Genomic DNA, 24,549 nt, shown 5'->3' on the forward strand with positions numbered 1-24,549 from the left:
GGGTTAGCTTACTAAAGTGCAATTTTAAATTTCGCGCGAAACATCCGGCTGAAAACGTCTCGGTATGATGACGTCAGCGTGTGACGTCACGGATTGTGGAGGACCCTAACCCTAACCCTAACCCAACCCTAGCCCTAACCCTAACCAACTATTTTTCTTTATGTCTAACCCTAATTCTAATTCTAATCCTAACCCTAATCGTAACCCTAACCCGAACCCGGACCCCTAACCCTAACCCTAACCCTAACCCTAGCCTTAACCCTAACCAACACTCTTTCTTTATGCCTAACCCTAACCCTAATCCTAACCACACCCCCAACCCCAACCCTAGCCCTAACCCTAACCAACTCTTTTTCTTTATGCCTAACCCTAATCCTAATCCTAACCCTAACCCTAACCCTAACCCCTACACCTCCCCCTAACCCTAACCCCAAACCTAACCCTCTAACCCTAACCCTAGCCCTAACACTAACCGACACTCTTTCTTTAAGCTTAACCCTAACCCTAATCCTAACCCCACCGGCAACCCTAGCCCTAACCCTAACCAACTCTTTTTCTTTATGCCGAACCCCAACCCTAATCCTAATCCTAACCCTAATCCTAACCCTAACCCCAACCCCAACTCTAACCCTAGCACTAACCCTAACCAACACTCTTTCTTTATGCCTAGCCCTAACCCTAACCCTAATCATAACCCCACCAGCAACCCTAACCCTAACCCTAACCAACTATTTTTCTTTATGTCCAACCCTAACCCTAATTCTAATCGTAACCCTAATCGTAACCCTAACCCCAACCCCAACCCTAACCCTAACCCTAATTCTAATCCTAACCCTAATCGTAACCCTAACCCCAACCCCAACCCCAACCCTAACCCTAACCCTAACCCTAAACCCAAACCTAACCCTAACCCTAACCCTAGCGCTAACCCTAACCAACACTCTTTCTTTATGCCTAACCCTAACCCTAATCCTAACCAAACCCCCAACTCCAACCCTAGCCCTAACCCTAACCAACTATTTTTCTTTATGTCTAACCCTAAATCTAATTCTAATCCTAACCCCAATCGTAACCCTAACCCGAACCCGGACCCCTAACCCTAACCCTAACCCTAACCCTAGCCTTAACCCTAACCAACACTCTTTCTTTATGCCTAACCCTAACCCTAATCCTAACCAAACCCCCAACCCCAACCCTAGCCCTAACCCTAACCAACTCTTTTTCTTTATGCCTAACCCTAATCCTAATCCTAACCCTAAACCTAACCCTAACCCCTACACCTCCCCCTAACCCTAACCCCAAACCTAACCCTCTAACCCTAACCCTAGCCCTAACACTAACCGACACTCTTCCTTTAAGCTTAACCCTAACCCTAATCCTAACCCCACCGGCAACCCTAGCCCTAACCCTAACCAACTCTTTTTCTTTATGCCGAACCCCAACCCTAATCCTAATCCTAACCCTAATCCTAACCCTAACCCCAACCCCAACCCTAACCCTAGCACTAACCCTAACCAACACTCTTTCTTTATGCCTAGCCCTAACCCTAACCCTAATCATAACCCCACCAGCAACCCTAACCCTAACCCTAACCAACTATTTTTCTTTATGTCCAACCCTAACCCTAATTCTAATCCTAACCCTAATCGTAACCCTAACCCCAACCCCAACCCTAACCCTAACCCTAATTCTAATCCTAACCCTAATCGTAACCCTAACCCCAACCCCAACCCTAACCCTAACCCTAACCCTAAACCCAAACCTAACCCTAACCCTAACCCTAGCGCTAACCCTAACCAACACTCTTTCTTTATGCCTAACCCTAACCCTAATCCTAACCAAACCCCCAACTCCAACCCTAGCCCTAACCCTAACCAACTATTTTTCTTTATGTCCAAACCTAACCTAAAATTCCACAGTATTCTGGACATCTGTGTTGGTGAATCTTTTGCAATTTGTCCAATGAACAATGGAGACAGCAAAGAAGAAAGCTGTGGGTGGGAAGCGGTGTATTGCGGCCGACCGCAGCAACACAAACACAGCCGGTGTTTCATTGTTTACATTCCCGGAAGATGACAGTCGAGCTTTACCATTGGCCTGTGGAGAACTGGGACAACAGAGACTCTTACCAGGAGGACTTTGAGTTGGATGCGCAGACACGGTACCGTGAGTACGCTTCCAAACATTTGATCGCTTGCCCGTACGTGCGTGCCGCTATGTGCATGTCACGTACGTAACTTTGGGGACTTTGGGGAAATAAATGTGCTGCATGAACTTTGGGGAGGTGAACTGTACTTTGGGCTGTGGGATTGAGTGTGTTGTGCAGGTGTTTGAGTTGTATTGGCGGGTTCTATGGACGGGAGGGGGGAGGTGTTTGTTATGCGGGATTAATTTGTGGCATATTAAATATAAGCCTGGTTGTGTTGTGGCTAATAGAGTATATATATGTCTTGTGTTTATTTACTGTTTTAGCTGAATATCAGGTCCCACCCGCCTCTCACAGCATCTTCCCTATCTGAATCGCTCCCACTGCCCTCTAGTCCGTCACTCTCACTTTCCTCATCCACAAATCTTTCATCCTCGCTCAAATTAATGGGGAAATCGTCACTTTCTCGGTCCGAATCGCTCTCGCTGCTGGTGGCCATGATTGTAAACAATGTGCAGATGTGAGGAGCTCCACAACCTGTGACGTCACGCTGCTCGTCTGCTACTTCCGGTACAGGCAAGGCTTTTTTTATCAGCGACCAAAAGTTGCAAACTTTATCGTCGATGTTCTTTACTAAATCCTTTCAGCAAATAATGGCAATATCGCGAAATGATCAAGTATGACACATAGAATGGACCTGCTATCCCCGTTTAAATAAGAAAATCGCATTTCAGTAGGCCTTTAAGAAACCATTCTGAGCCTTATCTTATTTAGTTTTTATTTGATATATGTTGACCACATGAACCCTGGCAATGGACCCTGTGTGTATATGTATGTTATTGTTATGTGTGTGTGTGTGTGTGTGTGTGTGTGTGTGTGTGTGTGTGTGTGTGTGTGTGTGTGTGTGTGTGTGTGTGTGTGTGTGTGTGTGTGTATATATATGTATGTTACTGTTATGCTTAGCATTCATGACTGCCTGCTGTTGCACTGATCAGCCTAATGGTGGCTCACATCCATCACACACACAGCTATTTCTTTTTTGGACATAATTAGGGCCCGCATGGCCCATTGCATAAGGAATGTATTGGGACACTTAGGTACACTAGACAAAAGTATTGGGACAATTCGGACTAAAAGTAGACAAAAGTATTGGGACACTTATGACTACCACTGGACAAAAGTATTGGGACACATAGCACGAAAACTGGACAAAACTATTGGGACACTTGGGACTACAACTTGACAAAAGTATTGGAACACTTAGGGCTACCACTGGACAAAAGTATTGGGACACTTACACTGGACAAAAGTGTTGGGACACTTGGGACTAAAACTTGACAAAAGTATTGGGACACTTAGGACTAGCACCTGCCAAATATGCGGGCCCGACCAATGCTGCTTGCAGCTTTAATTAGGGCCCGCATGTCCCATTGCATAAGGACTCCCACAGGGAGTCCTTATGCAATGGGACATAAGGACCTATTGAATTTGTAAGGTTTTATTCTTTATTCTTCCGCCGCCACATTAAACTGTAATTTGACCCACTTAACATGCTTCAAAACTCACCATATTTGACCCACACATCAGGACCTGCGAAAATTGCCTTTTAAAAAAAAAAACGAACCACAAAACTCAAAATTGCGCTCTAGCGCCCCCTAGGAAAAAAAAAAACTAGACTGCCTGAACTCCCACTAGGAAGGTCGGAGAGACATGAAACAAAAACCTCTATGTAGGTCTGATTTAGACCTACATTTCATAATAGTACATTGTTGGGCTAAAATCAACAGGAAGTTGGCAATTCCCCCTTCAAGACAAAAAAGTACTAAAAACAGTAACTTTTGCCTCTTTGAGCTGTAATTTGACCCCCTTAACACGCTTCAAAACTCACCAAACTGAAGGCACACATCAGGACTGTCTAAAATTGCGATCTTATAAAATAACCTAACCCCAAATCTCCAAATTGCGCTCTAGCGCAATTTTTGAATAAAACGCAGAAAAAACTGCTCCTCGGAAGAAAAAAATGACAAAACTGCCTGTAACTTCCACTGGGAAGGTCGGAGAGACATGAAACAAAAACCTCTATGTAGGTCTAACTTAGACCTACATTTCATAAATTGACAACCCCCAGCAAAGATCAACAGGAAGTTTGCTATTCCCCCTTCAAAACAACAGTTTTGTAAAAACCGGTCACCTTTCTTCAAACATTATCGCCTCTGAGCGCGTTTGTTGTTTCGGCTTCAAACTAACACAGGAGAGAGATTGAACCCTTCTGATTAAAAGTTGGCGAAAGAGTTTTGATACCTGCTCCGGTTTTGATTTTATGACCCTTCAAAGAACCTCTGCGCTGATGCTGCTGTTTTTTCAAGATGGCTGCTTAAAAGCAGGCAGCACCAGCGTGCCCACACAATGCAGACAAGGTAGGTACACTACACAAAAGTATTGGGACAATTCGGACTAAAAGTAGACAAAAGTATTGGGACACTTATGACTACCACTGGACAAAAGTATTGGGACACATAGCACGAAAACTGGACAAAAGCATTGGGACACTTGGGACTACAACTTGACAAAAGTATTGGGACACTTATGACTACCACTGGACAAAAGTATTGGGACACTTATGACCAAAACTGGACAAAAGTATTGGGACACTTACACTGCACAAAAGTATTGGGACACTTAAGAATACCACTGGACAAAAGTATTGGGACACCTACACTGGATAAAAGTATTGCGACACTTAGGACTACAACTTGACAAAAGTATTGGGACACTTAGGACTAAAACTGGACAAAAGTATTGGGACACTTAGGACTAGCACCTGCCAAATACGCGGGCCCGACCAACGCTGCTTGCAGCTTTAATTATTATAGTGTTCCCAATGTTAAAAGGATAAAGCCATTGTTTACAAATTTGGTAAATACGTTTGTAAATAACCAATAAATTTATTTTATTTTTTTTTCTTACTGTACCGAAAATTAACCGAACCGTGACCTCTAAACCGAGTTACGTACCATTCCACCCCTAGTCAGCACCCAAAGTACTGTACAGGTCGGAGTCACCATATGTGGATACAAACACAGCTGCAGGCCACCTTGGTTGACTGCTTGTCAAAATAAAACGATAAGTCTCCAGTTGATTGATCACATGCCGGGTTTTTGTGATAACAGCTCAAATTTAGGCTTGTCGGTTAGAAAAAAAAAAAACCCAAGTGGAATTATAATGACAGAGGGCAAAATCTGTACCCTCAATCCCACACACAGCATAAACATTACAGCACAAAACCTAAAGATAGTCCGTTTCTAAAACCACAAACACATGTACGCATTTCAAGTGGCTGCAAAGTATGTTTTCTATTTTCTTTAGTGCCTGTATCGCCCATTTCCGCTGTTCGTCTGTTTGATTTGAATACACACTAGGGTTGTACAGTATAGCGGTATTAGTATAGTACCGCGATACTAATGAATCATATTCGGTACTATACCGCCCCCAAAAAGTACCGGAGAAATAGCTTAACATGCTTCACTACACACAGTAGCTCACCGGCGTCACAATATAAACAAACGCCATGGGTGGATCTACACCTAACATCCACTGTAATGATACCAAGTACAGGAGCGTATCTAGTCGATACTACTATGATTGCATTAGCATCACAAAATCTTCTTTTGTTTTTTTAAAATGTATATTATGTTCATAAACTCAGTAAATACGTCCCTGGACACATGAAGACTTTGAATATGACCAATGTATGATCCTGTAACTACGTGGTATCGGATCGATACCCAAATTTGTGGTATCATCCAAAACTAATGTAAAGTATCAAAGAAGAGAAGAATAAGTGATTATTACATTTTAACAGAAGTGTAGATAGAACATGTTGAAAGATAAAGTGAGCAGATTAGAGATGTCTGATAATATCGGCCGATAAATGCTTTAAAATGTAATATCGGAAAGTTTCCGTATCGGTTTCAAAAAGTAAAATGTATGACTTTTTAAAACACGGACGTAGGGAGAAATACAGAGCGCCAATAAACCTTGAAGGCACTGCCTTTGCGTGTCGGCCCAATCACATAATATCTACGGCTTTTCACACACACGAGTGAATGGTCACACTGAGGGTGGCCGTATAAACAACTTTAACACTGTTACAAATTTGCGCCACACTGTGAACCCACACCAAACAAGAATGACAAACACATTTCGGGAGAACATCCGCACCGTAACACAACATAAACACAACAGAACAAATACCCAGAACCCCTTGCAGCACCAACTCTTCCGGGACGCTACAATATACACCCCCCGCTAACCCTTACCCCCCCCCAACCTCCTCATGCTCTCTCAGGGAGAGCATGTCCCAAATTCCAAGGTGCTGTTTTGAGGCATGTTAAAAAAAAATAATGCACTTTGTGACTTCAATAATAAATATGGCAATGCCATGTTGGCATTTTTTTTCCATAACTTGAGTTGATTTATTTTGGAAAACCTTGTTACATTGTTTAATGCATCCAGCGGGGCATCACAACAAAATTAGGCATAATAATGTGTTCATTCCACCACTGTATATATCGGTATCGCTTGATATCGGCATCGGTAATTAAGAGTTGGACAATATCGGAATATCAGATATCGGCAAAAAAGCCATTATCGGACATCTCTAAAGCAGATATTAACAGTAAATGAACATGTAGATTAATAATTCATTTTCTACCACTTGTCCTTACTAATTTTGACAAAATAGTAGAATGGAAAATGACACAATATGTTACTGCATACGTCAGCAGACTAATTAGGAGCCTTGGTTTGTTTACTTACTACTAAAAGACAAGTTGTCTAGTATGTTCACTATTTTATTTAAGGACAAACTTGCAATAAAAAACATGTTTAATGTGTCCTAAGATTTTTTTTGTTAAAAATAAACCCAATAATGTCATTTTTTGTGGTCCCCTTTATTTAGAAAAGTACCGAAAAGTATCGAAATACATTTTGTGACTGGTACCAAAATATTGGTATCAGGACAACACTAATACACACACACACACACACACACACACACACACACCATAATTGCCAACAGGGGCGCCGCTAGGGATTTTGGGCCCCATGAAAATAATCTTTACAGGGCCCCCAACACAGTGTCATTATTTTTTCTGTATTATAATTTCATCATTATTAGGGGCCTTAACTCAACAATGAGTAGATGAGTGTTATGTGTGTGTATATGTGTAAATAAATGAACACTGAATTTCAAGTATTTCTCTTATTTATATATATATATATATATGTATGTATATATATATATATATATATATATATATATATATATATATATATATATATATATGTATGTATATATATATATATATATATATATATATATATATATATATATATATATATATATATATATATATATACATATATATACATATATATATATATATATATATATATATATACATACATATATATATATACAAATAAGAGAAATACTTGAAATTCAGTATATATATATATATGTATATATATATATATATATATATATATATATATATATAAATATATATACATATATATACATATATATATAAATATATATATATATATATATATATATTTATATATATATACATACATATATATATATATATAAATATATATATATATATATATATATATATATATATATATATATATATATATATATATATATATATATATATATACATACATATATATATATATAAATAAGAGAAATACTTGAAATTCAGTGTTCATTTATTTACACATAACACTCATCTACTCATTGTTGAGTTAAGGGTTGAATTGTCCATCCTATTCTCTGTCACTATTTTTCTAACCATGCTGAACACCCTCTCTGATGATGCATTCTGCTTCGTCTCCTTGTTGTGCGCGCATTTGTGCACTGCACTATTTAAAAGCCGTAGATGTTATTGTCACATATGCATGTACAGTAGATGGCAGTATTGTCCTGTTTAAGAGTGTCACAATATTGCTGTTTACGGCGGACAAACTGCTTTACGGTAGACGAAAACGTGACTGCTGTTGTGCGTTGTTACCGCACTGGGAGGACGTTAATGAAAACTGCCTAACAATAAACCCACATAAGAAACCAAGAACTCGCCCTCCATCATTCTATAGTTATAACGTGATTGGGCAGGTACGCTGTTTATATTGTGGGAAAGCGGACGTGAAAACAGGCTGTCGACACGTCACTCAGGTCCGCCTGAATTTCGGGAGATTTTCGGGAGAAAATTTGTCCCGGGAGGTTTTCGGGGGAGGCGCTGAATTTCGGGAGTCTCCCGGAAAATCCGGGAGGGTTGGCAAGTATGACACACACACACACACACACACACACACACACACACTAGAGATGCGCGGTTTGCGGGCACAACCGCGGAGTCCGCGGATTATCCGCGGATCGGGCGGATGAAATAAAAAAAAATTAGATTTTATCCGCGGGTCGGGCCGGGTCGGGCCGGGTCGGGTCGGGTCGGGTGGTTGAAATAAAAAAAAATTAGATTTTAAATAGATTCAGGCGGGTGGCAGTTAAACCAATTCGGAAATATATATACATAGTTAAATGTTGTTACCCACATACGAAAAACGAGCAGGCACCTGCTGCATATGCCACAACAGAAGAAAAAAAAAGAAAAGAGATGGACACTTTTACGGAGCGGAGAAGGGACGCCTCGCCGGGGTCCGGGACCGAGGCCCCTTCCCCCGAGAGGGCCCCACCGGGAGCCGTAGCTGAGGCGATCCGCGAGAAGGGCCCGACGCACGTCCAGGGTCACCACCGCGCCCACCGCACCGACACCCCGCCTCGTCCGCCTTCGCCGCGGCCGGCGTCACGCGCAGCAGGTAAGCAGCTTACCTGCCCGCCACCCCCGTGGCCGGGGGCTCGTAACAGGGGTCACTCCGCGCGCTCCGCCCGCGCAGCTTACCTGCCCGCCACCCCTGTTGCCGGGGGCGCGTAACAGGGGTCACTCCGCGCGCAGTGCGCTCACGAAAGGGGTGGGGCTCACCCTGGTTGATATAGACAGCAGGACGGTGGCCATGGACGTCGGAACCCGCTAAGGAGTGTGTAACAACCCACCTGCCGAATCAACTAGCCCTGAAACTGGATGGCGCTGGAGCGTCGGGCCCATATACCCGGCCGTCGCCGGCAGCGAGACGCGCTTGGAGGTGCGCTCAGCGCGGCTCCCATATGATTGCGCACTGGTGTGCGTCTGGGTCGTGACAGCGTGGCACGCGAATGTCTGTGCTGCATTGGATCAGTCTCCTTTCTTTAACAGGCAAAAGCTTTATAACCTCACTAATGCCTTGCATCGTCTATATTAGATATATAACAACGGGCGGGTGCGGGCCGATGCGGTTCTGATCAAATGTTAGATCGGGTGGATTGCGCATGGTTGACGACTTTCTGATGCGGTTGCGGATGAAATAATTGCCTATCCGCGCATCTCTAACACACACACACACACACACACACACACACACACACACACACACACACACACACACACACACACACACACACACACACACACACACACACACACAGACCACATCTCCCACTTCCAAAGCTGCACGGTGCCTCTCATCCATCCCAAAAAGCTCAGCAGCTGATCACAGCCTCTCGGGCACATGAATCCGATTCCCTCCAAGGGTCACGTGTCCGTCCAAAAAGCCTCCCCGGTGTCCTTCCCCGCACTTCCAACAAACTTTTGGACGGCGGCCGCAGAGTCAGAGAGGCTCAGGGTCACAGAGGAGGAGGACACAGCTGGTGGGATCATGACTGCGCGGCTCCGCTGGGTTTCAAAGGCGAGATGTGCATGACACGGCTTGGCTCTGCTTCTGTGCATGCCTGCAGAGGCTGGGAGCATTAATGGCTGACGACACAAGTTGCTCAGGGACACGCCGTTCAGACGAGAGGCGCATGCAAGCCCTACGGATGATCCTGCGTGGACACCAGCTTTGATCGGACATCCTTCAAAATGGCAGCAACACAATTTAGTTTTCAGTTTCAGTTTATTTGGACGACGTCATGCATCACACCATTCCAGTTGTTTCATTACAGCACGCCCGAAAAGGAGTAGGAAGAAGCAGAGCTCATTTAATCCTATCCCTTTTCATAGCATAGCAATTTGTATCCAATTTGCTTGATCTCTGTAACAGAACAGTGAATAAATAAGTAATATACCAGAGTAAGCATAGAAATAATAAATACATAAATAATCTTTGTCTCAATAAAATAAAATAAAACATTTTTTTTTAAAAAGGGTTCAATATGTTGGCCTAGGCTAAATCTAAATCTAATCCTAACCCTAATCGTAACCCAAACCCCAACCCTAACCCTAACCCTCTAACCCTAACCCTAAATCCAAACCTAACCCTAACCCTAACCCTAGCGCTAACCCTAACCAACACTCTTTCTTTAAGCCTAACCCTAACCCTAGCCCTAATCCTAACCACACCCCCAACCCTAGCCCTAACCCTAACCAACTATTTTTCTTTATGTCCAACCCTAACCCTAATTCTAATCCTAACCCTAACCCTAACCCTAACCCCAACCCCAACCCCAACCCTAACCCTAACCCTAACCCTAACCAACACTCTTTCTTTATGCCTTACCCTAACCCTAATCGTAACCCTAACCCCAACCCTAACCCTAACCCTAACCCTAGCCCTAATCCTAACCACACCCCCAACCCTAGCCCTAACCCTAACCAACTAATTTTCTTTATGTCCAACCCTAACCCTAATTCTAATCCTAACCCTAATCATAACCCCAACCCCAACCCTAACCCTCTAGCCCTAACCCCAAACCTAACCCTAACCCTATCCCTAGCCCTAACCCTAACCAACACTCTTTCTTTATGCCTAACCCTAATCCTAACCACACCCCCAACCCCAACCCTAGCCCTAACCCTAACCAACTCTTTTTCTTTATGCCTAACCCTAACCCTAATCCTAATCCTAACCCTAACCCCAAACCCAACCCCAACCCTCTAACCCAAACCCTAACCTTAACCCTAACCCTAACCCTAGCCCTAACCCTAACCAACACTCTTTCTTTTTGCCTAACCCTAACCCTAACCCTAACCCTAATCCTAACCCTAATCCTAACCACACCCCCAACCCCAACCCTAGCCCTAACACTAACCAACCCTTTTCTTTATGCCTAAACCTAACCCTAATCCTAACCCTAACGCCTACACCTCCCCCTAACCCTAACCCTAAACCAAACCCTCTAACCCTAACCCTAACCCTAACCAACACTCTTTCTTTATGCCTAACCCTAATCCTAACCCCACCGGCAACCCTAGCCCTAACCCTAACCAACTATTTCTTTATGTCTAACCCTAACCCTAATCCTAACCCTAACCCTAACCCTAACCCTAGCCATAACCCTAACCAACACTCTTTCTTTATGCCTAACCCTAATCCTTACCCCACCAGCAACCCTAACTCTAACCAACTATTTTTCTTTATGCCTAACCCTAACCCTAAATCTAATCCTAACCCTAATCGTAACCCTAACCCCAACCCCAACCCTAACCCTAACCCTAACCCTAATCCTAACCCTAACGCCTACACCTCCCCCTAACCCTAACCCTAAACCTAACCCTCTAACCCTAACCCTAACCCTAACCAACACTCTATCTTTATGCCTAACCCTAATCCCAACCCCACCGGCAACCCTAGCCCTAACCCTAACCAACTATTTTCTTTATGTCCAACCCTAACCCTAATCCTAATCCTAACCCTAATCCTAACCCTAACCCTAACCCTAACCCTAACCCTAACTCTAACCAACTATTTTTCTTTATGCCTAACCCTAAATCTAATCCTAACCCTAATTGTAACCCTAACTCCAACCCCAACCCTAACCCTAACCCTAACCCTAAGCCTAACCCTAACCATAACCCTAACCCTAACCATAACTCTAACCAAATAACTCTAAATCAAGTCTTTGTTACTTACAATATGTTCTCCATACTAAAGTGTTACCAAAAAATGATATCAAAATCAAATTACAAGATGTTATTTATGTCGTTTGATCATTTTCCTCGACTGATGTACTAACATCATGTGGTTGATTTTGTAGCATCATCTACAGAGATACAAAGAATTGCTATTGGGACATCTAGTGGACACATTTAGAACAGCAGTTTCTTTCATAAAAAAATGTTAGGTTAATTTGTATACTTTGCAAACTCATCCCGCGGGCCGGACAAAACCTGTTTGCAGGCCTGATCCGACACCAATGCTTTAATCATTATTGACGTGTTTCTTGCTACTTTATGTTGTATTTTGGTTACATGAGATTTCCAATTCGTTTTATCAGTTCAGTTTTCTTTTACCCTTTCAATATTTCCTCCGTCTATCTGTATTTAGGTTGTGAAGGGCTTCAAAAGGCTTGCAGAGATAATTCCTCCCGTTTAAAACCGTACCTGCAGCTATTTATTATTAAGTGTGATCACATATTCTTTTATTGCAGTCCTAAGTGCAGTCGAAGCTTTTAAGATGCCCACGCTGCCAATAGGATACGACTGCCCGGGCCATGACAGAGCAAAGTATCGTGTGCTTCAAACGTCCGCCTTGCCAAAGCGGGCCAGTCAGCCGCTTGACAAGCTCATCTGTTATCCCAATCCAACTGCACTTTGACAGTCGCCTTTCCTCCAAATTGCCGACAGGACGGCAGGCCATAGCAAGCAGCAGCAAAGAGCTGCCGCTGGCTGGTGTCATGCTGAACGGGCATGTCAGCTCTGTGTTGTCCTGGCTCCCTGCCTGCTCTCTGCCTGCTCCCTGCATGCTCCCTGCCTGCTCCCTGCCTGCACCCACCCTGCTCCCTCCCTCCATCCCCGCCGTCTGCAGTCCTAAACGGATCCAGTTGCCTCTGCTCGGCTCTAATGGTGGGCTGGGCCGGCTGACTAATGAGCAAATCTCCTGCTGAGGGGGATCTCCTTCTCGCAACCTCGTATATTTACTCAACACATTACTTGGCACTTCTTGCGTCCTCGATGGCTGCAGCTACAATAACAATAAATGCTTCTGACGGTGTCGATCAAACCTGGGCCTGATCATCTTTGTGCAGACTGCAAATAGCAACACTTGGCTTTAAAAAAAACAACAACATATCAAAGAGATGTGCCAGAGTCTTAAATACAACATAAAAATGTTCAAATATTATTATTAGCCTTTATTTAACCAGGTAAAATCCCATTGAGATCAAAGATCTCTTTTCCAAGGGAGACCTGGCCAAGAGGGCAGCAGCAAGGTTACATTAAAAACAGTAAACAAATACATAAAACATCACATTTACAACATTAAAACTTGCTGACATGACACATGTGCATACAGACAAGGTAGACTGAAATCCTTTCACAGAAGCTTTAAACTCATTCAACGTAACTAGGGTTTGAAGTTTAATGTTCGATTGTAGGTTATTCCAAGCCTTCGGTGCTGAAAACCTAAATGCTTTCTTGCCCAGTTCAGTTCTTACTTTGGGGACGACAAATTGCAGAACATTCATTGAACGAAGATTGTGACTTCCTTGTTTCTTTGTTAAAAGACAAGACAGATAAGATGGAGTGATACCCAGAATGGTTTTGTAGATGAAAACATACCAATGATTGAGGCGTCGAGCACATAAAGATGTCCAGTTAACCATCGAGTATAACACACAATGGTGAGTAAGGGGAGCGCAGTTGGTGATGAATCTCAGTGCCCCGTGGTACACACTATCCAGCTTGTGCAGACAACCAGCAGTAGCATTCATGTACAACACATCTCCATAGTCAATAACAGGTAAAAAGGTTGTTTCCACCAATTTCTGTTTCACAGTAAAAGAAAAGCAAGACTTGTTTCTATAATAAAATCCCAGTAAAAGTTTCAGTTTTTTTTTACAACATACTGAATGTGCTCCTTAAAACTCAAGTGGTCATCAATTAAAAATCCTAAATATTTAAAAGCAGATACTAACATAATTTGTTGCCCATTTCTTGTTAAAATGTTCTCACACAGTGATGATCTTACAGTTTTTGATGTGGTAAAGAGCATACACTTGGTTTTCTCTGCATTTAAAACCAGTTGAAGATAGCAAAGTTGTTCTTGTACTCTGTCAAATGCATGTTGTAGATATTTAAAAGCCTCAGCAAGAGTGGGTGCTGTGCAGTATATGACAGTATCATCAGCATAGAAATGGAAAGTTGAGTTCGGAATATTCTGTCCAAGATTATTTACGTAAATAGTGAATAATAAGGGGCCCAACACAGAACCTTGAGGGACACCCTTTTTCACTTGCAGTACATCCGAGGAGGAACCTTCTATCTGAACAGCCTGAGTTCTACTTGTGAGGTAATTTGCAAACCATCCAACTGCTTGCTGAGAAAAACCAATAGCTGAAAGACGTTTGATTAAAATGACATGATCAACAGTATCAAATGCCTTTGAAAAGTCAATAAAGAGGGACAGACAGCACTGCTTCTTGTCAAGAGCTTCAGTTACATCATTTATAAACTTCATAGCAGCAGTAACAGTACTGTGATTTCTACGAAAACCTGACTGAAATGGTGACAGAATAAAATTGGTGTCCAAAAAGTCTTTTATCTGTTCACTGATAAGGGATTCAAGCACTTTTGCCAGAACAGAGAGTTTAGATATATATATATATATCTATATCTATATATCAGGAGTAGGGTTGAAAAATTCCGGGAATATTCAAAGTTGGAAACTTTCCATGGGAATCAACGGGAATATATGGGGATTAACGGGAATTAATGGAAATTAGCGGGAATTAATGGGAAATTAATTGGAATAAACATTGAATGCAACATGCTAGATCTTGCAGCATGATAATTAGCTAAAACAACCTGATTTAATGCAAATTCAGTAGTAAGTAAGTAAGTAAGTAAAGTTTTATTCTTCGGTCAATGGTCAACAAAATAAACAAACAGTTGTACATTCATAGATTGAAAATGAAAATGTTGCAGACCGAAAGGGTTTAGGCTGAAGTTGAACACTTATAGCGCCTAACCCTATAAACAATGTCAAGTACAAGATGAACTTCCGAAAATTATGAAATGTCTTTTGTACAACATATTATAAATACACATTATACACAAAATGAACACTGTTCAATTATATACACAGTAAAGGCATGTGAAATATCCTTATACGTGTGTTAAACCTTTGTACCATTTTATATACTATATACAAACAATTATACTTCCATTATTATGTATATCCCACATTTAGTATTTTAATTAACATTGATCATAGTATTAACTACTGTGTTGATTCAAGAGTGATATGTTTTTCCAAGTAGAATTCCAACCCTGCACGGTGCATTCCTCCATCACATGCACAGATAATTCCCAGCATGCAACACACTACAGCAGGGCTATTGAGGCCACACTATTATTTGAGCCCAAGGACTTCATCCAGTCAGGTAAGTGTTGATGGGGTAACTATATTTGATGTATGGTATTTAAGTGTAATAGAGGTGTAACTGCTTGTTACTGTATGACTAGACTACTCCAGCAGACTTACACTCAAGCTAGCTAGCTGTTCCTGTACTTGTTCAATGATTTTGGGGCCAATATCTCTAGCTAGCTAGGTTTATGTACCACCTCGGTCTCATAATGAACCGAAAATATTTCTCCGTTAGCCGTGATGCTAATTATCTCTATGTTAAATCCCATTCATTTATGCTAACAATGTTAGCGATCCGAATTTACCTTTTTTTGTGATCTGTAAAGCAAATACTAAATGAAAAGGTGTAGTTTCCTCTGCCTTATGTTCTGCTAGCCATTCTGTTGTCATACAAGAATGTAGCTTATAGTTTGATTTAGCATGCTGATTGACTGTTCATTTCGACACATTTGACACATTCGACACTTACTATTATGTTAGATCCACTATGGACTGGACTTTCACTATTATGTTAGATCCACTATGGACTGGACTCTCACACTATTATGTTAGATCCACTATGGACTGGACTCTCACTATTATGTTAGATCCACTATGGACTGGACTCTCACTATTATGTTAGATCCACTATGGACTGGACTCTCACTATTATGTTAGATCCACTATGGACTGGACTCTCACACTATTATGTTAGATCCACTATGGACTGGACTCTCACTATTATGTTAGATCCACTATGGACTGAACTATCACTATTATGTTGGATCCACTATGGACTGGACTCTCACTATTATGTTAGATCCACTATGGACTGGACTCTCACACTATTATGTTAGATCCACTATGGACTGGACTCTCACTATTATGTTAGATCCACTATGGACTGAACTCTCACTTTTATGTTAGATCCACTATGGACTGGACTCTCACAATATTATGTCAGACCCACTCGACATCCATTGCATTCGGTCTCCCCTAGAGGGGGGGAGTTACCCACATATGCGGTCCTCTCCAAGGTTTCTCATAGTCATTCACATGGACGTCCCACTGGGGTGAGTTTTTCCTTGCCCTTATGTGGGCTCTGTACCGAGGATGTCGTTGTGGCTTGTGCAGCCCTTTGAAACACTTGTGATTTAGGGAAATAAACATTGATTGATTGATTGATTTATTCATCTCGCCTATTTCTATTCATTTGTCCATCAGTCAAATATTCTTAAAGACTACTCCAATTGTTTAGCTGACTATTTATATCTGTGTGTGGCATTACATTAGTCTTTTACAAGAATAAAAAAATATAAACAGAATAATGCCACGTACACCATCTAAATAATATATAATTATTGTAATTCCCCATTAATTCACATATATTCCCATTAACTCCCATGGACAGTGTCCAAATTTGAATAATCAAAAGATGGTCAATATTTCCAAACTTCCCAGGCTTAACTTCCCGTGGTAAATTTTCGGAAAGTTTCCGGAAAATTTACTGGAAAGTTTCCGGAAAATTTACTGGAAACTTTCCACGCCTTTGGAACCCTAATCAGGAGTTTGTTATTCCTGGAGGCAGCTCAAACTTATTTTAATGCAATGATTATGTCTCGTTTTTATTATTGTATAACATGTTGGTCCCGGGCAAGCGAAATGACACTGAGGCCATTGGAAACTTTGCACAAGCAATCGCTCAAAATCCTTGCCCGAAAACCACAACACCGCCATCACTGTTTAGTTCTCCAAAAATATTTTTTTTTGCTAATAATCAAAAATTAGCATCAGTACGAATGGCCCATCGAATCCGAAATAACACCACACCAGCGCCACTTAAGCACTTTGTCCAGTTTACATCTGCTGTGACAACTAAAAACACACGGGCCTCCACCAGGGGGCGGTGTAGCAAACCCAGATGTAAAACCTATTTTGCACAATCAGCCTTTTCATGTAAAGCAATAAAGGAATGGAAGGACCATCCATCCATCCATTTCCTACCGCTTATCACTTCCGGGGTCACGGGGGGTGCTGGAGCCTATTTCAGCTGCATTCGGGCGGAAGGCGGGGTACACCCTGGACAAGTCGCCACCTCATCACAGGGCCAACACAGATAGACAGACAATATTCACACACTAGGGACCATTTAGTGTTGCCAATCAACCTATCCCCAGGTGCATGTCTTTGGAGGTGGGAGGAGCCTATCCCCAGGTGCATGTATTTAGAGGTGGGAGGGGCCTATCCCCAGGTGCATGTCTTTGGAGGTGGGAGGGGCCTATCCCCAGGTGCATGTCTAAGGAGGTGGGAGGGGCCTATCCCCAGGTGCATGTATTTAGAGGTGGGAGGGGCCTATCCCCAGGTGCATGTCTTTGGAGGTGGGAGGAAGCCGGACTACCCGGAGGGAAGCCACGCAGTCACGGGGAGAACATGCAAACTCCACACAGAAAGATCCCGAGCGCAGGATCGAACCCAGGACCTCCGTATTGTGAGGCAGACACACTAACCCCTCTACCACCATGCTGCCTAGAATGGAAGGACCTCACAACAAACTTGAAAAGTCTCACTGATGACTCTTAATTCACAATAGAAGTTAAAAAGTGGCTTTGGAGCAATCAAAGCTGCTCACAGGGTCATTGAGGTGGGCACTATGATTGACACATCAACTTAGTGTGCATTATATATATCCATGAGAGCATTTTGTTGTAAGCCGTGAGGAGTGTCTGTTGTCGTGAGTTCAAACCTCGGCCGAGTCATACCAAAGACTATACAAATGGGAGCCATTACCTCCCTGCTTGGCACTCAGCATCAAGGATTGGAATTGGGGGTTAAATCACCAAAAATGATTCCCGGGCGCGGCCACCGCTGCTGCTCACTGCTCCCCTCACCTCCCAGGTTAAATGCAGAGGATAATCTCAGTGACAATCATTGGTACTTTTTAACTTCATGGAGACGAACACAGCTCATTAGCATTAAAGCTACTTTCAAAGGGTCCAAATTCCAGCATGAAGGCCAAAACACTGAAAAGACTTTATGACTTTGCTCAAAGCGAACTTTCCTCTCCTCGACAATCCTCCAGAAGCCTGCCGAGGAGCAGCCAGAACAAGTGGCTTGTAAATATTATCAATCGCCAGCTGCCGCGATCGGCCGTCTCGCTATCAGCGGGACCAACGTTTGCAGAGGCGGCGGAGTCCACTCACCAGGCCGTCACAGTTGCTGAGGGCCACGGTGGCCCCCGGCGCGTCGCTGATGTCCCCCACGTACAAGCAGTCGTCCTGCAGCCTCTCAAAGTGCCGGGTGCTATCGTCGTCGTCACGCCACTCGATCTTGGCTCCGGGGGCCACCAGCCCGGCGTTGTGGCGCAGGCGCAGGTGGAGCTCCCGGCCGAAGACGGTGACGTTGTAGTAGAGCCTCTCGACCCCGCTCGGTCCTTCCCACTCTTCATTGCCTCCTCCTACCTCCCTCTTCTGGCGCCTACGGGGCTGCCCTCCTGCCACCCGGCCCGCCGAGACGGCGTGCGACAGGAAGCGGCCCTCCGCGTCCACACTCATCGGCCTCGCCAGTCCATACTCCCCCAGGACGTGCTGCAGGGAGTCTGGCAACGGCACAAAATAAGAGGTGGAGAGAGAGAAAAAGGGATTAAAAAAATGTGCAGCATGCCAAGGAATGTGGTCTTCCTTCCAAGATGTGTCACGTGCTGAGTAATAATAAACAAAAGGGAATAAAAGGACACACGGCCCCACCCATGACCCCATGCAGGGAAGCAGACTACATGTTGGGAATCCAGCGTTCTGACACCTTCTGTGCCCTTCCGCCATCAACAGGGGTGATCAAGGTGCAAACTGCGGAGGGTTGGGGTTTTTTTGTTGTTTTTTTTGTTTTTTTCCTTCAGTCTGCTCGAGCTGAGAAAATATCTTTCTGGTAACACTTTAGTATGGGGAACATATTAACTATTAATTAGTTGCTTATTATCATGCAATTTAGTAACATATTGGCTCTTAATTAGTCATTATTAAGTACTTATTAATGCCTTATTCTGCATGGCCTTATTATACAACCAGCAGAGGTGGGTAGAGTAGCCAGAAATTGTACTCAAGTAAGAGTACTGTTACTTTAGAGATTTATTACTCAAGTAAAAGTAAGGAGTAGTCACCCAAATATTTACTTGAGTAAAAGTAAAAAGTATGTTGTGAAAAAACAACTCAAGTACTGAGTAACTGATGAGTAACATATACACACACACTAGAGATGCGCGGATAAGCAATTATTTCATCCGCAACCGCATCAGAAAGTCGTCAACCATCCGCCATCCACCCGATGTAACATTTGATCAGAACCGCACCCGCCCGCCATCCGCCCGCACCCGCCCGTTGTTATATATCTAATATAGACGATGCAAGGCATTAGTGAGGTTATAAAGCTTTTGCCTGTTAAAGAAAGGAGACTGATCCAATGCAGCACAGACATTCGCGTGCCACGCTGTCACGGCCCAGACGCACACCAGTGCGCAATCATATGGGAGCCGCGCTGAGCGCACCTCCAAGCGCGTCTCGCTGCCGGCGACGGCCGGGTATGGGCCCAACGCTCCAGCGCCATCCATTTTCAGGGCTAGTTGATTCGGCAGGTGGGTTGTTACACACTCCTTAGCGGGTTCCGACGTCCATGGCCACCGCCCTGCTGTCTATATCAACCAGGGTGAGCCCCACCCCTTTCGTGAGCGCACTGCGCGCGGAGTGACCCCTGTTACGCGCCCCCGGCAACAGGGGTGGCGGGCAGGTAAGCTGCGCGGGCGGAGCGCGCGGAGTGACCCCTGTTACGAGCCCCGGGCCACGGGGGTGGCGGGCAGGTAAGCTGCTTACCTGCTGCGCGTGACGCCGGCCGCGGCGAAGGCGGACGAGGCGGGGTGTCGGTGCGGTGGGCGCGGTGGTGACCCTGGACGTGCGTCGGGCCCTTCTCGCGGATCGCCTCAGCTACGGCTCCCGGTGGGGCCCTCTCGGGGGAAGGGGCCTTGGTCCCGGACCCCGGCGAGGCGTCGGGGGCCTTCTCCGCTCCGTAAAAGTGTCCATCTCTTTTTTTTTTCTTCTTCTGTTGTGGCATATGCTGCAGGTGCCTGCTCGTTTTTCGTATGTGGGTAACAACATTTAACTATGTATATATATTTCCCAATTGGTTTAACTGCCACCCGCCTGAATCTATTTAAAATCTAATTTTTTTTTATTTCAACCGCCCGACCCGCGGATAAAATCTAATTTTTTAAAATTTCCGCGATAATCCGCGGACTCCGCGGTTGTGCCCGCAAACCGCGCATCTCTAACACACACATATATATATATATATATATATATATATATATGTATATATATATATATATATATATATATATATACACACACACACACACACACATATATATACATGTATATACACATATATATATATATATATACATACATTGATATATACAGTATATAATTTATATTTATTTATTTTGCCGTTTTTGTTTACATGTTAAAGGTGTTTTAATGAATATACATGCATGTTTAACACATATAGATTCCTTTCTTTCATGAAGACAAGAATATAAGTTGGTGTATTACCTGATTCTGATGACTTGCATTGATTGGAATCAGACAGTAGTGATGATAACGTCCACGTTTTCAAATGGAGGAGAAAAACAGTTCCTCTTTTCTGTCTAATACCACATGAAAGTGGTTGGTTTTTGGCTTCTTATTTGTCCAGCTTCCATATTCGTTTTTATACACTTTACAAGAAATACATTGGCGGCAAACTCCGTCGCTTGCTAGCTTGCTAGCTTGTTTGCGCTGGCTTTCGGAGACTCTTATTTTGAAAGCGCAGGCGCGATGGAGCGGCACTTTTATTGTGAAGACAGGAACTGTGCAGTCAGTCTTTAGGCTTTTGACGGGATGTACGGATGAAATAAAAAAGGGTCTTTTTTCCTTCACACTTTTGATTGATTGATTGATTGATTGAAACTTTTATTAGTAGATTGCACAGTACAGTACATATTCCGTACGATTGACCACTAAATGGTAACACCCGAATACGTTTTTCAACTTGTTTAAGTCAGGTCATGTGACCGCCTGGCTCTGTTTGATTGGTCCAACGTCACCAGTGACTGCATCTGATTGAACGTAGTGAGTGAACGTCACCAGTGACTGTATTTGTTGAAACGCAGGCACTATGAAGGTCTGTCTGACAGACCAAAACAAACAAAGCGTGCATTAACAGATGGATAAAAATTAGTAGCGAGTAGCGAGCTGAATGTAGATAAAAGTAGCGGAGTAAAAGTAGCGTTTCTTCTCTATAAATATACTCAAGTAAAAGTAAAAGTATGTTGCATCAAAACTACTCTTAGAAGTACAATTTATCCCAAAAGTTACTCAAGTAGATGTAACGGAGTAAATGTAGCGCGTTACTACCCACCTCTGACAACCAGCAAGCCATTAACTAAGAGTCTTCCCTCAATAACCTCAGAATTATTGATTATTAGTAACCCTAACCCTAACCCTAACCCTAACCCTAACCGTCATATGTTCCCCTAGTTCAGGGGTCGGCAACCCAAAATGTTGAAAGAGCCTTATAGGGCAGGGCCGACATCCGGGCAACTGAGCTACATACGGGTTCTTCGAGCCATAGCAACCTGACTGGCGTTGAAAACAAACCGTCGCCATTACTCTTTAACCTGTCGACATGCGCTGATTAAACCCGTCATTCTGCCTCCAAAATGCCAAAAAAACTGTGTTGTTTTTGGTTGTGCAAACCACAACTGGAAACAGGGAAAACAAAGGTCGTATTTTGTTCTGCCAAAGCGTGCTAAAAGCCCACAGAGACGAGACAAATGGCTCGCAGCTTTACACCGGGAAAACGAGGACGGTTCTCACTGGAGTCCCCCAAAATCCCGGGTCGTGTGTTCGTATCACTTCGTTTCTGGTAAATATAAGGAACAAAAATCCACCTTCTTAACCACAACTTGGCTATACCGTCCATGCTAATGTTGAACCCGTTGAATTTTTACTGAATAACGTTCGACAGCTGAAGTTGTTGTTGTTGCACAACAATAACATACGGTATAAAGGCTATTTTCGAAAACCGGTTTCATTTAAATTTGCACTTAACGGTTGGGTTTTTAAAAACCAATAAACCCTATAATTTTCATGTTGCCATTTAATCAACTTTTCAAGACAGTCGTAAAATGCTGTCTGCAAGTCTCCTTTGTTGTAATCAAACATTACTTGTAGTTGTAGCCCTCAAATCTCTCAATATTTTTTCTGCCAAAGCCCCACAGAGACGAGACAAATGGCTCGCAGCTTTACACCGGGAAAACGAGGACGGTTCTCACTGGAGTCCCCCAAAATCCCGGGTCGTGTGTTCGGATCACTTCGTTTCTGGTAAATATAAGGAACAAAAATCCACCTTCTTAACCACAACTTGGCTATACCATCTGCTGGAAGGCGGTAAGGACAGTCGTTTAATCCAACTACAGAACATTTTAACTCGTATCTTAACCTAGCCTCACTGGGGAGACTATTTACATAATCATACGCCATTTAGAACAGTTTAAAATGCCGTGAAACCTCGTTAAATGCCTTTTCTGTCAATGCTGTGTTCGCTGTGAGCTGGTTTGTTTTCAACGAATTCAATATGGCGACCGGTTGCTAGGGGATTGGCAGGCGGAAGTGACGTAGGTCCGCCCTCGCCTATTGGACCAAAAATACAAAAACAAATCTGTCTGGAGCCGCAAAAAATTAAAAGCCATATTACATACAGATAGTGTGTCATGAGATATAAATTGAATTAAGAGGACTTAAAGGAAACTAAATGAGCTCAAATATAGCTACAAATGAGGCATAATGATGCAATATGTACATATAGCTAGCCTAAATAGCCTGTTAGCATCGATTAGCTCGCAGTAATGCAGTGACCAAATATGTCTGATTAGCACTCCACACAAGTCCATAACATCAACAAAACTCACCTTTGTGGATTCATGCACAACGTTAAAAGTTTAGTGGACAAAATGAGACAGAAAAAGAAGTGGCATAAAACACGTCCGAGAAAGTCGCAGAAAGATATACATGTAAACAAACTAAGGTGAGTTCAAGGACCGCCAAAATGAGTAGGACAAAACGGCGCTCGCCAAATACTCGAATCAGTGAAGCATGTTTAATATAAACAGTGTGCTTTATAACAATTAGGGAGGTTTGTGTCATGTTTGTCCTCCTACAGAAACCATATTAAAACAAAACCTTTTTTTTTTCCCTCAACTTTTTCCATTTTTCATACATTTTTGAAAAAGCTCCAGCGAGCCACTAGGGCGGCGCTAAAGAGCCGCGGGTTGCCCTAGTTAAAGTTAAAGTACCCATGATTGTCACACACACACTAGGTGTGGCAAAATGATTCTCTGCATTTGACCCATCACCCTTGATGAACCCCTGGGAGGTGAGGGGAGCAGTGAGCAGCAGCGGTGGCCGCGCCCGGGAATCATTTTTGGTGATTTAACCCCCAATTCCAACCCTTGATGCTGAGTGCCAAGCAGGGAGGTAATGGCTCCCATTTTTATAGTCTTTGGTATGACTCTGCTGAGGTTTGAACTCACAAAATCCAAATAATTCTAAATTAAGTCTTTGTTACTTTAATAAGCAACTAATTAACGGTGAATATGTTCCCCATACTAAAGTGTTACCATCTTTCTAAAACAGGGGTGTCAAACATACGGCCCGTGGGCCGGATCGGGCCCGCGAGCAGGTTTTACCCGGCCCGCGGGACGAATTTGCTAAGGATAAAAATGAGCCAACATTTTTGAATGAAAGAAACCGCTGCTCTAAATGTGTCCACTAGATGTCGCAATAGCAATTCTTTGTATCTTTGTAGATTATGCGACACATGTAAAAAAAAAATAAATAAACCACATGATGTTAGTGCAAAAGTCGAGGAAAATA

At 43.1% G+C, this 24,549-nt stretch overlaps 1 protein-coding gene across 2 annotated transcripts in view; it reads right to left on the reverse strand.

The window, feature by feature from the left end:
- LOC133577040 (A disintegrin and metalloproteinase with thrombospondin motifs 2-like) overlaps positions 1 to 24,549 on the reverse strand; it is a 550,759-nt gene that overhangs the window by 518,536 nt on the left and 7,674 nt on the right. For both annotated transcript variants that reach the window (XM_061930552.1, XM_061930551.1), the window contains exon 2: positions 18,790 to 19,184. In XM_061930552.1, coding sequence (XP_061786536.1) covers positions 18,790 to 19,184 — 395 coding nt within the window. The remainder of the gene's footprint in view (positions 1 to 18,789; positions 19,185 to 24,549) is intronic.

Source organism: Nerophis lumbriciformis, linkage group LG36, assembly GCF_033978685.3.
Source record: "Nerophis lumbriciformis linkage group LG36, RoL_Nlum_v2.1, whole genome shotgun sequence".
Lineage (NCBI taxonomy): Eukaryota > Metazoa > Chordata > Actinopteri > Syngnathiformes > Syngnathidae > Nerophis > Nerophis lumbriciformis.